General features: G+C 48.9%; 1 protein-coding gene across 11 annotated transcripts in view; it reads right to left on the bottom strand.

Moving 5' to 3' along the window:
- Window positions 1-12,216, bottom strand: part of UBAP2 (ubiquitin associated protein 2) — a 1,758,279-nt gene that overhangs the window by 326,640 nt on the left and 1,419,423 nt on the right. For all 11 annotated transcript variants that reach the window (XM_069626852.1, XM_069626853.1, XM_069626850.1 and 8 more), the window contains one exon: window positions 1,057-1,271. In XM_069626852.1, coding sequence (XP_069482953.1) covers window positions 1,057-1,271 — 215 coding nt within the window. The remainder of the gene's footprint in view (window positions 1-1,056; window positions 1,272-12,216) is intronic.

Genomic DNA, 12,216 nt, shown 5'->3' with positions numbered 1-12,216 from the left:
GCCTACCGCAAGCCACGACGCGGCCCCTGCTCCACCGAGCACGTTTCTCGAGCAGCTCGGAACGCACGTTCCGCGGGGTGCCGACCCCCTGCGTCGCCGCTCCGGTGGCGGCGTTGCGGGCGAACCCCCTACCGCTCCAAGTTGTGCCTGGTCCCGGCTCTCCCTCCCACCCACCCCGCGTGGCGTGGCGGAGCGGGCCGCCGGCGCCCGCGTGACCGACCGGTCCGCCCCAGGGCCCGACGCTCGGGTCCTCCACCCACCCCCCCCAGCAGGGCGCGAAGGTCGGCTCCGAGGTGGGCGCGCGGCTCCCCCGTTGCCACCCTCCGGCACCGCTGGATTCACATTCGGAGGAGGCAACCTCGCATCCAGCTGCCCCAACAACAACTGAAGCATGGACAGGACTTGTAATGACAAAAGAGACTGCAGGTTAACCAGCGGATAACTGGCCGGCACAGCTCCCAGTCCACTTGAAGTCGAAGGTCCCACTCTTTGTAGAACCAAAGCAGATGGCCCAGCACCTGTTGATTTATCTGGGCCTACTTGTATTTAAAGAAATCATTTATTTTACAAAGTGTTTCTTTGGAACATTTATATTTGTACTGATTCTACAGCCCTCTCTCCCTGTTAAGATAAGCCTGGCTGCTCTGTCTACGCTACCGTGTACTCAGGTGGTACAGCCTTCTACTAAGAGTGGAGTCTTGTACTGCCTCAGTTGAATGGTTTAGATGAAGTTGGTAGCACGTTAGAAAAACGGTCCCAACATACTACCTCAGATGTATGGTTTCATGAAGCCCTTAGGACAGTTTTTCTAAAGTCCAACTAACATATCGAGTAAAACATTTGGCCAGATTTGGACATGGCTACTCTGAGCCATAAGTCCACAACCCACGTTTTTAATGTATAGACCTGCCCATACTAAGCTGTGTGCAAAAGGCCACTGCACGCAAGGATGTTCTTAATCTAAATGAATGCAAATGAACGACTTTGTAAGACTAAGAAAAATCACATAGAAAACTGAAGTTCGTAAAGAAAGGACACATTATTATAATTACTCACAAAGACAGTGGGTCCGTACGGGAATGCGCTAGGTACTCCAGGCATACTGGCATAGTATGATAATCCAGGGTAGCTGTATCCAGGAGGTAGGCCAGGATTCAAGAAGGGTTGCTGAGCAGTGTGATGAGCTTGTGTTGGATTCTGCTGAGGCTGAGCAAGAGTGGTCGCAGGGGCAGGAGAAGCAGAATCACCGCGGCCAAACTTTGCAACATCACCTGCAATGCATAAATGCAACATCTAATTTTTCATGAACTTATGACTAATTCGCATGAAACTAATATCAGAAACTCGTCTTGAATTTTTAGAAGAGAAGAATCTGTGTAATCCAAAGTATAATAAAAACAATGTAGAAAAGAAATTTGAAAAAAGAAAGTTATCCTTTTGTACTGTTAGTTACATTTTTCTATATCCCTCTAGTGAGGAGTGTGAAATAGACTAATCTATCCTGATGGAAAAACAGAGATCCAATCAAACATCATACCAGGTCCCTTATGGTTCGCTATGACAGCAGTCAGCCTTTACTCAAGAAATGAAGAAATTGTGCAGGATAGTGCAACCCAAATAGACACTCAAGAGAATACACTACACGGATCGACAGAAATATATAGTTTTTATTACAGGGTTACTGCTAAGATGGATTTTTAGAATCAACCTGGGGGTGGATTTCGAGAGGCCACCCTATTAGTGAACAGAGAGAAGACACTGATGCCTAGTCAAACTCAATCAAGGTGGGTAGTGTTAGGACTGATTTTCTATACAGATGTATAGAGTGCCAACCTATAGTGTGATGGGGACAACTCTGGGAGCTGTAGCTAAACCACTTCAAGGTAGCAGTGATGAGAGGTCTAAGCTAAGTCTTAAGTGGTGGCGAGCTTGTAAAGGGTCAACAATGAGTACACACAATGGGGATCACAAATTACACTAAAGACATTATGTATAACAATACAGTTATTTATGTATGGCCAAACAACACTATGAAAAATGACTCCTAACAGGTAGAAGTATCACACAAGACTAATATTAGAGTGCATATATACAATCACTAGAGTAGGGCATAATACAATTCAAACTCATCTAAAAGAAAGTGCAGATCATTTTTATGTACTACAGGTCCACAGAGAATTAACTATGTTGTCTGGGGTCTTATGCCCAAAAGTTCAGGCAAAGTTCCGACACAGTTTGTGATGCAGGAAAAGAATGAAGGTAGGGTCTCTGAGGTCCAGTGAACAGTTCCAAGGGTTAGAGGACAGTTTATCCAACTAATAGAAGTATCCCCAACTTTCGGTAGGCTAGTGGGAGCAAGCAATGGCAAAGCCAGAGTATCACAAACGTTTTATAAAAGTTAAACAAACTTCTAAAGGGCGTTTAGGGGCAAGTAACCACTGTAACTTGAATCCACATAGTCCGATTCTTCCCAGGAATTGGCAGGTCAATGGAAGAAGGTCAGAGGTTGCTGTTCATGAAATCAGCCTCAGTACTCGATTCACAGGGGTTGCAGGTTAGCGCTGATCTCCAGTTGGTGTCTTTCGCTGGTGCAAGGACTCTCGGATGAAGAAAGAAAAACGCGATGTAGGACCCCTCTCAGGAATATACTCGACGCAGGTAAGCTGTTTCTGACAGTGGCCACTGCAGCAGGGCGATGCAAAGGGCTTCACTTGTCGTAGTCAGACTTTTCGTCCTATCTCGGGTCCCCTTGACGCTAGGACTCTGAAATTTCACAGAGGTAAGTCTTGTAGGACACGCCGAGGCCCCCACCAACCTCCCTCCTCCAAGTTCCAGGCCTCAATTTGGAACAGCGATGTCGGCAGCATGGTACCACAAACTCTGAGCTTGTCAGCTACAGGATGGCCCCGGGGCACTTGCAAAGGATCGTCTTCACAGGGTACTGAGCAGACATCAGGAATGGATATTACCTCTACTCCAAGGGTCGCAGCTCCTTCGCAGGACTGCTGAAGACAGGGCCCCTCCAAGACAGCAGCAGAAGTTGGTCGGCAGGCCTCCTTCAGCCGGGTTTCCGGTCTCTTCACGGGTCTCACAGCTGGATAGGAGTCTTGGCTCCTTTAGGTTACTCCAGGATCTCTGAAGAATGGGTGCAGGGGTCCTCTTATCCTAAAAGCCAGGTAAGAGCCAACACTCCCACTAGCCAATAGAAGGACTAGTCCACACCCCCCCCCCCACCATCCCAGCAGTGGTGGTCCAATCAGGATCACTGGCGGGAACACTCATACATAACACTGAACACAATGAAACCAGTTTGTGGATTGGTACCAGACAGCCCCAGGCCACATCCTGCCAGCAAATACACATAGCCCTCCAAAAGCTTCAGCTTGCCAAGGCACTGGAAGTCCACATAAGGATTTTCCTGGCCCCTCAGACCAGGAAGAAGGCTAAAAGATAGGATGGGAAAGGAAAAGTGAAAAACCATATGGCACAGCCATGTTTGGACACGAGCCACAGTTAGTAGCCAAACGCGGTAAACGCAGTAAGACTAAAACGTAAAAAACCAAAATAAAATGTAAAAAGTCACTGCTGCCAGCAGCTTGCCCATTTAGCACACAGAGGAACCAAAAAGTCTTTGAGCATTAGTCTAGTGCAAAAAACAAAAAGTGTACTGGACTGTAAAATGCATTGTATCATAAAAGTTATCACAAGTGATAAGTTACTAAAAGTAGCAACTAAGACGCAAGACTAAGGGAAACAATGTTTCCCAGTACAGACAGAGTGGAGAACATATCAGTTCCCCCATAACAGATGAGAAAAAGAGTGCTGTGAAACGAAAGGCGTATGGGGTCCATCAAAATGGAAAGCAAGGTGCAGTAAAGAGAAATCCTTCCTAACAGGTAGTAGAGCAGTATGGCTTAGACCTAGGAGGGTGTCAAAGTGGTCTAGGGCTTCAATGAGACATACATACACAATCACAGCCCTACAGATGAGGCTTTATCAGCTACTTTTACTCCCTAGAAAAAGGCAAATTCTCCCAAAACATTAAAATAGGCAGTAAAAATACTAAATTACGAAATAGCCACGTAGGACCTTGTGCCCCTGCATTCACTCAACCAGCTATATGGATAGCTTTGGACCAGTAGCGCACCCACCATCACAGGGAGAACTATTTTAACTGCCTGAACGGAAGTAGTAAACATGTATTTCTTAATATGTATGAATAGCTAGGTGCAAAACAATCACTCTTACAAAAACGTTCTGTTTTCCAGTTAAAACATTTTTACTCGTGTTAGGCAAGATTGTAGGCAGTACCCTTTGGGTGCACTACAATAAGCTTGACCTACTGGCAATACGGACCCAACCTTTGGTATAAATCTGAACTACACAGGTTGGTAGTGTTGCCGAGCAGCTAGGCTCATCTCAAGAGGGGTCAATGTGAGCCGTAATCTTGTGGCACAGAATTTCACAGTACAGTTATCCAAATAAACACTGAAACTCAATGTTTTTCTTTTTTGAGAAAAAAATTATCAATTTATTTCACAGTTTTGTATAAGCCTTCTTCAGAAGGGAGAAATATATATAGAACACTTAATACACTTCAAAACACACGCTTAGTTTCTCTAAATCAGGTGATACCCATTGGGGATGGCACACAGACACTTCCTACACCCTCAGGCGACTTGAATAGCTAGGACACTGGACATTGATTTATCACGGGTACATTTAGAGCAATACTGAGTTTGGTGTAAAAGATAGAATAGAGGAATAAAACAAAGGTTAACAAATAATTCACAAGTAGGCAAGTACTTTTAAAACCTTCCAATGCAGAGTAAATTAACCCTTTGCTGGGGGAAAGGCTAAAGCACAAAGTCAGAGGTAAAGAGGAGTCTCTCAGGGAGCCAGGACAGCCAATGTTAATTGCACAATGTCTAGGGGAGCTGAAGATTTGCAGATAGGTAGAGTCTTGCACAATGTTTTTAGAAATGTTTGTAGACAATAGAACACTTGACGGGCCACAAGCTGGGAGGCTTGTGATGGGCAAAGCTTTAGCAAATCTGCAAAGTAAACAAGGCAGGTCTCAACTGAGAGCAAGTAAGGTTACAATAAGAGGGAAGTTCTTAGACTTTACAGTACCTCTGGTTAGAAGAAATGGTTCCATCTGGTTTCTGTTCCTGTACATCTCTGCAGATCCTGTTGTTCCTGAGCCTCAGTTGTGGGGACAAGAGGGAGGATGCCTGGGGACTCCTGCTCTGCAATGGGAAGGTAAGCGGCAGTAATGGGCAAACTTCAATTCAGCAGTCCTTCAGTGTTTTTAGATCCTCGTGTCTAACAGCAAATAGCAACACTGTGGTTCTCGGATACCACTTCAAACTTTCTCGCATCTCAGGTCCAGCACGGTTGAGGTGGCTCAGGCTTGGTCAGTCCTGCATCAGGGAAGTCAAGAGGATCTTCCTAGTGCTCAGGTCCGACTTCAAAGCAACGCACACAATCTGGTGTTCCTCTCCCTGTCACTTCGGTTCCAGCAGCAGTGGAAAAACAGCCAGCTCCGAGAGAATGTCTAGACTGGCTTACTTTGGAGTTGGTTGTTCCCATCAACTCAAAGGGAGAAGTCGTCCTTCCAGAGCTTCTCTAGTCGAGGCGAATTCTGAGCTTCAGCACAGCAGCAGGGCTTCACCCGGCAAACCAACGGTCCAGGAGTTGCAGCACCCGTCCTCTTCAAGCTCTTCTACAGTTCCTCCGTTCCAGTTGTTGACTCTGCCTTCCAAGCCAAGAGACTCTCCTTTTATTCAGTTCTCTCCCATTCATTCCAGCCTAGCTGCCACTCACCCAGCAGGGTGGCTGTCCTTGCCGGACAGTCAGCCAGCCAATCAGCACAGAGTGCATTTGGGTCTCCTAGGAGACTAAGCACAGGGAGTTTCGGACACCTCTCACACTTCCTGCCTACCCCAGACACTCTGGAGCCAAAGGCAAATGAACATAGCAACCAAACCTAATTGGGCGCGCAGAGAAAAACTCTAGAAGGACCTTTCCACAAAGAAATGGTGAAAAAAGAAGTCCGGGCCCTGTTTTTAGCAAAGGTGGCTGGGCGCCATCTTGAAAAACATGGCTCCTGTAATTTTACGTCACCGGAGCTACGAATAGTTTGCAGTGGGGAAAATTCATGGTAGTTCGTTATAAAACCTGCCAGCAGCCATTCTGAAAGCAAACTAACATTTGACTTACTGGAGTAATTAGACATCGGGGATACTAAGTAACCCCACCAGCACTCTATTGTAAAACAAGGAGTGCTGGGTCTAGAAATTTACAGGGCTAAGTGAAGTCAATTTCACTCCACTGTTCTGGGAAACAGTAGTTGATCCCAGAGAAGGTATTTACACTTAGGGAACTCTGAAAGACTTCCCTGTGTCACTGCACTGAAGGTGCTTTGTGGCAATTGTAAAAGATGATGCCTATGGAGTTGGTTGGACTACATAACCAAAGAAAACAAGGGTAAAACACATTTCAAAATACATGAGCGAGTGGGGAAAAAGGGTCACACTCTCCATGTAAAATAAATCAAGTCCTCAAAATCCAGCAAAGTTGCTGGGGGTCTCTAAGGTGAAGGGAATTAACACATTTTTGAGAATTCTCCCTAACAGCGCCAAACAAGGTTTGGTGCCTTTGTTAGTTATGCCTTTGGTGGGATTCACGAGTGAAGCCCGCCTCTTTCTCCAGCGTCTCTGGCGGTGGCAGGAAGCAAGGGAGGTGCCCGAAACTTCCTGTGCTTTGTCTCCTAGGAGACAGGAGTGCACTCCTAGGTGGTTGGCCAGGTGGCTGTCCGGCAAGGACAGCCACCCTGCTGGGCGACTGACAGCTGGGCTGGAATGAATGGGAGAAACCTGCATAAAAGGCGAGGCTTTTTGGCTTGGAAGGCAGAGTCGACCACTGGACGAAGGAATCTGAAGAACAACTTGGAAGAGACGCCTGTTGCAACTCCTGGACCGTTGGTTTGTCCGGCGAAGCCCTGCTGCTGTGCTGAAGCTCCAAATTCACCTCGACTAGAGAATCCCTGCGAGGACAACTTCTCCCCTTGAGTTCGTGGGACCAATCAACTCCAAAGTAAGCCACCTCGATATCCTCTCGAAGCTGGTTGTATTCCCACTGTAGTTGCTGCTGGAACCGAAGAGACCAGGAGAGGAACACCAATTTGTGTGCGTTGCTTTTAAGGTGACCAAAAGCTCCAGGAAGATCCTCTGGACTCCCAGGAAGCAAGACTGACCGAGTCTGAGCCACCTCAACAGAGTGCTGGACCCTAGATGCAAGAAAAACCCATCTCGACAGCCAAGAGCCAGGGCTGTTGCTATTTGCTGAGACACATGGAGCTGAAACCGCGAAGTGCCACTGAATAGAAGTTAGTCCTTTTCTGCCGCGGATCGTCCTGTTGCAGTGCAGGAGTCCTCTAGACGTCTTCCCTCTTTCCCCCACGACTGAGGCCCAGGAACACAGGATCTGCACAGGAACAGAAGACCGCCAAAGCCTTTTTCTTCTAACCAAAGGTACTGTAAAGTCTAAGAGAACTTACCTCTTGTTGTGTAACCTCACTTGTTCTCAGTTGAGACTTGTCTTGGTTGCTTCTGTAGAGTTGCCGACCGCTTCTTTACCTCACAAGCCTAATCAGCTTGTGGCCCTGCTTGGATTTCTTCTTTTCTACAAAGACTTCTAAAACATTGTGCAAGACTTGCACCTACCTGCAAGAATTGACATTGGCCTGGCCTGGCTCCCTGAATGACTCTTCCTCCCTCTGACTATGGGTTTTGTCTCCCATCCAGGAAGGGGTGAACTTACTTTGCATTGGGGGTTACCAAAAGTACTTACTTGCTTCAGAATATTTGTGATTTCTCCGGTTTGTTGCAATAACCTTTTCCTTTGACATTCTCCTAAGTATTGCTCTAAATGCAACAGCGATATATTAATGTTCACAGTGTCCTAGCTACTTTAAGTCACCTCAGGGTGTAGGAAGTGTATGTGCCATCCCAAATGGGTACTTACAGATTTAGAGAAACTAAGTGTGTATTTTGGAGTGTAGTTGTGTATTACTATTATATTGTCCTCAGGCAGGAAGTCTAGCAGGGGAGCTATCTTTAACCAGAGCTCCCTGTCGTAGCGGGCCACGATCGCTAAGGCATTGGCCGCCTTAATCGTCGTCGCCGCCGACGAGATGACTCGTTGTCCCATAGAGTCCAACTTCTTACCCTCGCTGTCCGGCGGTGAGGTGGAAGTTGAAGCCGCCGCGCCCGCTGCCTTCTTCTTAGCTGCTGCCGAGACGACCGAGACCGGCATGGGCTGGGCCCTGAGGCACAAGGGGGCGGCATCGGGGACTCGGTACTTCTTCTAGTACCTGTCCCTCTTGGCGGGTGTTGTGGCAGGGTTCTTGAGGACAGCAAGCCCCTCGTCCCAGATGTCGTTGAGTAAAGGCACCGCGAGGACAGTCTTCCTCTTAGCCTCTCGTCGCTGGTACAGAAACCTTTTTCTGTTCTTCAGGGCAGAGCTGGAAGAGCTCGGATGCCCTGGTTATCATGGCGTGGAAAGAGCCAACCTCGTCGGCTGGGTACGCCCGCGGGGGAGGTGACGACGGGATGTCCGCTGTGTCATCGCTGTCACTGGCGAGGGGGATGAGGGGTCCGCCGGTCTCGCAGGCACGAAGGGCGGAGCAGGGTGGACTCTCCTCCGCTTGTTCTGAGGGCTTCCCGACGGGCCTGGTTCTGGCTCCTCTGTCGGGGTGCGTGGTAATCTCGTCCTTATCTCGGTACATAAGGATTGGATTGCCAACAAAATGGCCGCCGAGCTATCCTGGGGCTCGGGCAATGGCTGCGACGGACGGGATGGCCGCTCCCGTGGGCCCTGTTCGTCGTCCTCGTCGCTATCTTCGATCACTTCAGTAGGGGCCGTCCCCTGGGATTGAACCTTTACGAACCTCTCGTTGAGGTTTATGAACCTCTCGTTGAGGCCTATGGACCTTTCGTTGAGGCCCCTCTCGGTCTCCACCAGTTCCTCCTCAGAGGCCGATTCCGAGTCTGTAACGGCCACCGCCACCCCCCTCTTTTTCAGCCGGGGGCTTCATGGGGGTCTTAGCGATGGGCTGAAAAAAAGAGGATTCCCTCCGCGGCGGCAGGGATACTCTGGGCCCAGAGGCCGTTTTCATTGGCGTAGTCTCAGCCGGTTCCGCCGGGGTCGCAGAGACCACTTCGGTAGAGGCCTTAGCCGGGTGGATCAAGGCCCTCACCACCTTAGGTGCGTCCTGGGCCTTCACCTTGGGGGGAGGGTCAACGCCTCGCTCCCCCTTCGAGATCGACCGGGTCCGCTCCAGCGGCCTACCCGGGTTCTCGGACTTCCTCTTCCCCAACCCAGAGCGCTGGCTCGTGGTCGAACGTGCCGGGGAAGTAGCGCCCTGCTTGGCAACCGAAGAGCCCGACCTTTCGGCGCTCCCGGAGCCCGCGGACTCGCGGTGCTTGGCCTTCTGTTGGGCCCCCATCGCCGGGGCGCCCTCAAAGGACTTCAAAGCCCGATCAGACTACTTCTTCGCCTTCTCACTTGCTGTGCCCTTCTCCAGCCAGGTGGCGAGGCGGGAACGACGATCTTGTTTGGTCCGTTTCCGAAAGGTTCTTGCAGAACGCACAGTCCTTCTGCACGTGCGTCTTGTCCCCATGGAGGCAGTAGAGACATCGCGAATGCTCGTCATGCTTGAAAACGTTATATAATCCACATCCAGGGCTGTTCCTGAACAGTTTGGATCCGGGCGTCGAGCTCCCTTTGTCCTGGGCCATGTCTTCAGGTAGGCTGCAGATCTTCCGGAATCCTCCAAGAAGTGCAAACTCAACGAACACTTCATCCTTGAGGGGCGTAGAGGAATTCCGAAATGGGTCCCCGTTATCGGAAGTAGAAACGGTGGAGCTTGAGGCTCGATTAAACCGAAAAAATTAGAAATTCTCCTGAAAAAACGTGAAAACGCAGTAAAAAACTCGAGAGCTAAACACGAGGACTCCCAACACTTGAGCGTGCGGTAAAAATCTGAGGATGGCTGCCGGAGGCGGGGTTTAGGGAGAGGGCAGTCATTGGCTGGGGGCAATATGACCCAGAGATCAGTGATCGGTTACTACCAAGAAATACAGATCAGAAACGAAACTGATACTGAGTTTTTCTTTACCGAGGATTCCCAGTCTGACGACGGGGAATATTCATGAGCATGTGAATCCATGCCAGAGAACGTCGATGCTGATGTGACAGGCTTCGAAGGCGCTGAGAACGGCGTCGAGAAAACTGGAAGAGGCCTCGAAGAACTCGAGAGGATCGGGATCCTACTCGAGGATGTCGACGACTGTCTCAGCGTCGTGCCAGAGGCTCTTGGTATCACCGTTGGCTGTGAGGTAGCCGTGGTTTTCTCTTTCATCGGCGTCGACGATGGCGTCGAGTCGATCGACCGATGCATCGAAGAACCCTTCGTCGATGGCACTGATCCATGCGTCGAAGGGATCTTTGACGACGAAGAGTGTCTTCTTACCCGATGGCGCTCTCGGGTGGAATCTTTCGCCGGCTGCAGCGACTTGCAGGGTTTCGATTTTTTGGGTTTTTTACCCGGGGTATCACCCTCAGCTGTCTTCGAGGTGGTCGAGGCCACTTTCTCGAAAACTCTTAGCATTTTCTTCCTGAATTCCTCCCACTCAGCCTGAGAGCTGTGTTTTGTGGGGCAGGAGACCCTTTCTGGGGAAACAGAAGATGACGAGGAAGGGGATCTTCAACGTCTCTTCTTTGAGTGTCTCGATCTCGACGAATGGTGGGAGCTACTTCGAGATTTAGAATGGGAATGCTTTCGATGGCGAGGAGACGAATGCCTCGACTCAGCCAAAGAAACCTTCAAGGAGGTTTTGACTGACTTACCTCTCTCGAGCTTTCCCTTGTGCTCCTTCAAGGCTTTCGCCGTCATGGACATGCAGTCCTCACACTCCGAACAATGGTGCTCGGCTCCCAAACACCACAAGCAGATCCTGTGTGGATCCGTTATCGAAATTTTTTTACCGCAATCTCGACATTTTTTTAAGCCGGATCGCGGCGTTGTCGGTTCTGATGAAGAAGCCATCGAGAACAAGTTGGTATTTTCTAGTAAGTCTAGAAGGTTTATCTGACTGAACTGAGCAACGATATTCCGAGGCCCCACGAAGCACGGAAAAACGGAACTGAGCAACGGATGCCGCGCGTGTCTATTTATGGTCATGGTGACGTCGGTGCCGATCAATGGCTGTCCAGGGACAGCGACTGGGCGGACGTTGACGCACAGGGCCCTCTACAGAGAAAAACAATTCCGAGGCCAGCAAGCTGGAGACGAATTTTTAAAGATAAGGAATACGTTGGAGAACACAATCCCTTCGAAATATACTTCAACATACACACTCAGTTTCTGTAAATCAGTAGATACCCATTTGGGATGGCACACAGACACCGCTAACACCCTGAGGTGACTTAAATAACTAGGATACTGTGGACATTGATATATCACTGGTACATTTAGAGCAATACTGAGTTTGGTGTCAAAGAAAAGGCTTTGGGAATAAAACAATGGTTAACAAATATTCTTAAGCACGTAAGTACTTTTTAATCCCCACAATGCAAAGTAAATGAACCCTTTCCCAGCTACACAATTTATAGAATGTGTGACTTTTGTTGAGGGATAGTTAAAACACAAAGTCAGAGGGCAGAAGAGTCTTTCAAGGAGCCAGGACAGCCAATGTTAATTGTGCAAAAGTCTAGGTGAGCTGAAGCACTTCTTGCAGGTAAGTAAAAAGTATTGCATAATGTTTTGGAAGTCTTTGTAGAAAATTAAATCACTGTAGGGCCACAAGCTGGGAGGCTTGTGAGGGGCAAAGCTGTAAGCAACTCTACAAAAGCAAACAAGACAAGTCTCAACTGAGAACTAGCAAGGCTGCACAACAAGAGGTAAGTCCCCTTAGTTTTACAGTACCTTTGCTTTGAAGATATTGGTTCCAGCTGGCTTCTGTTCCTGTGTAGGTCTACAGATCCTGTTCCTGGGCCTCAGTCGTGAGGACAAGAGGGAGGACATCTGGGGACTCCTGCACTAGGAATTGACGGTTGGCAGCAGCAATGGGCAAACTTCAGATCCGTGGAACTTTGCGGTATCAGCTTCTCACGGCTCTCACAAATAGCACCACCGTGGTTCTTGGATAC

The sequence above is a fragment of the Ambystoma mexicanum genome, chromosome 6p (genome assembly GCF_040938575.1).
Source record: "Ambystoma mexicanum isolate Mex_15411 chromosome 6p, UKY_AmexF1_1, whole genome shotgun sequence".
NCBI classification, from domain to species: domain Eukaryota; kingdom Metazoa; phylum Chordata; class Amphibia; order Caudata; family Ambystomatidae; genus Ambystoma; species Ambystoma mexicanum.
The sequence above is the reverse complement of the archived record's forward strand: the minus strand, read 5'-3'. Positions and strand labels throughout refer to the sequence as shown.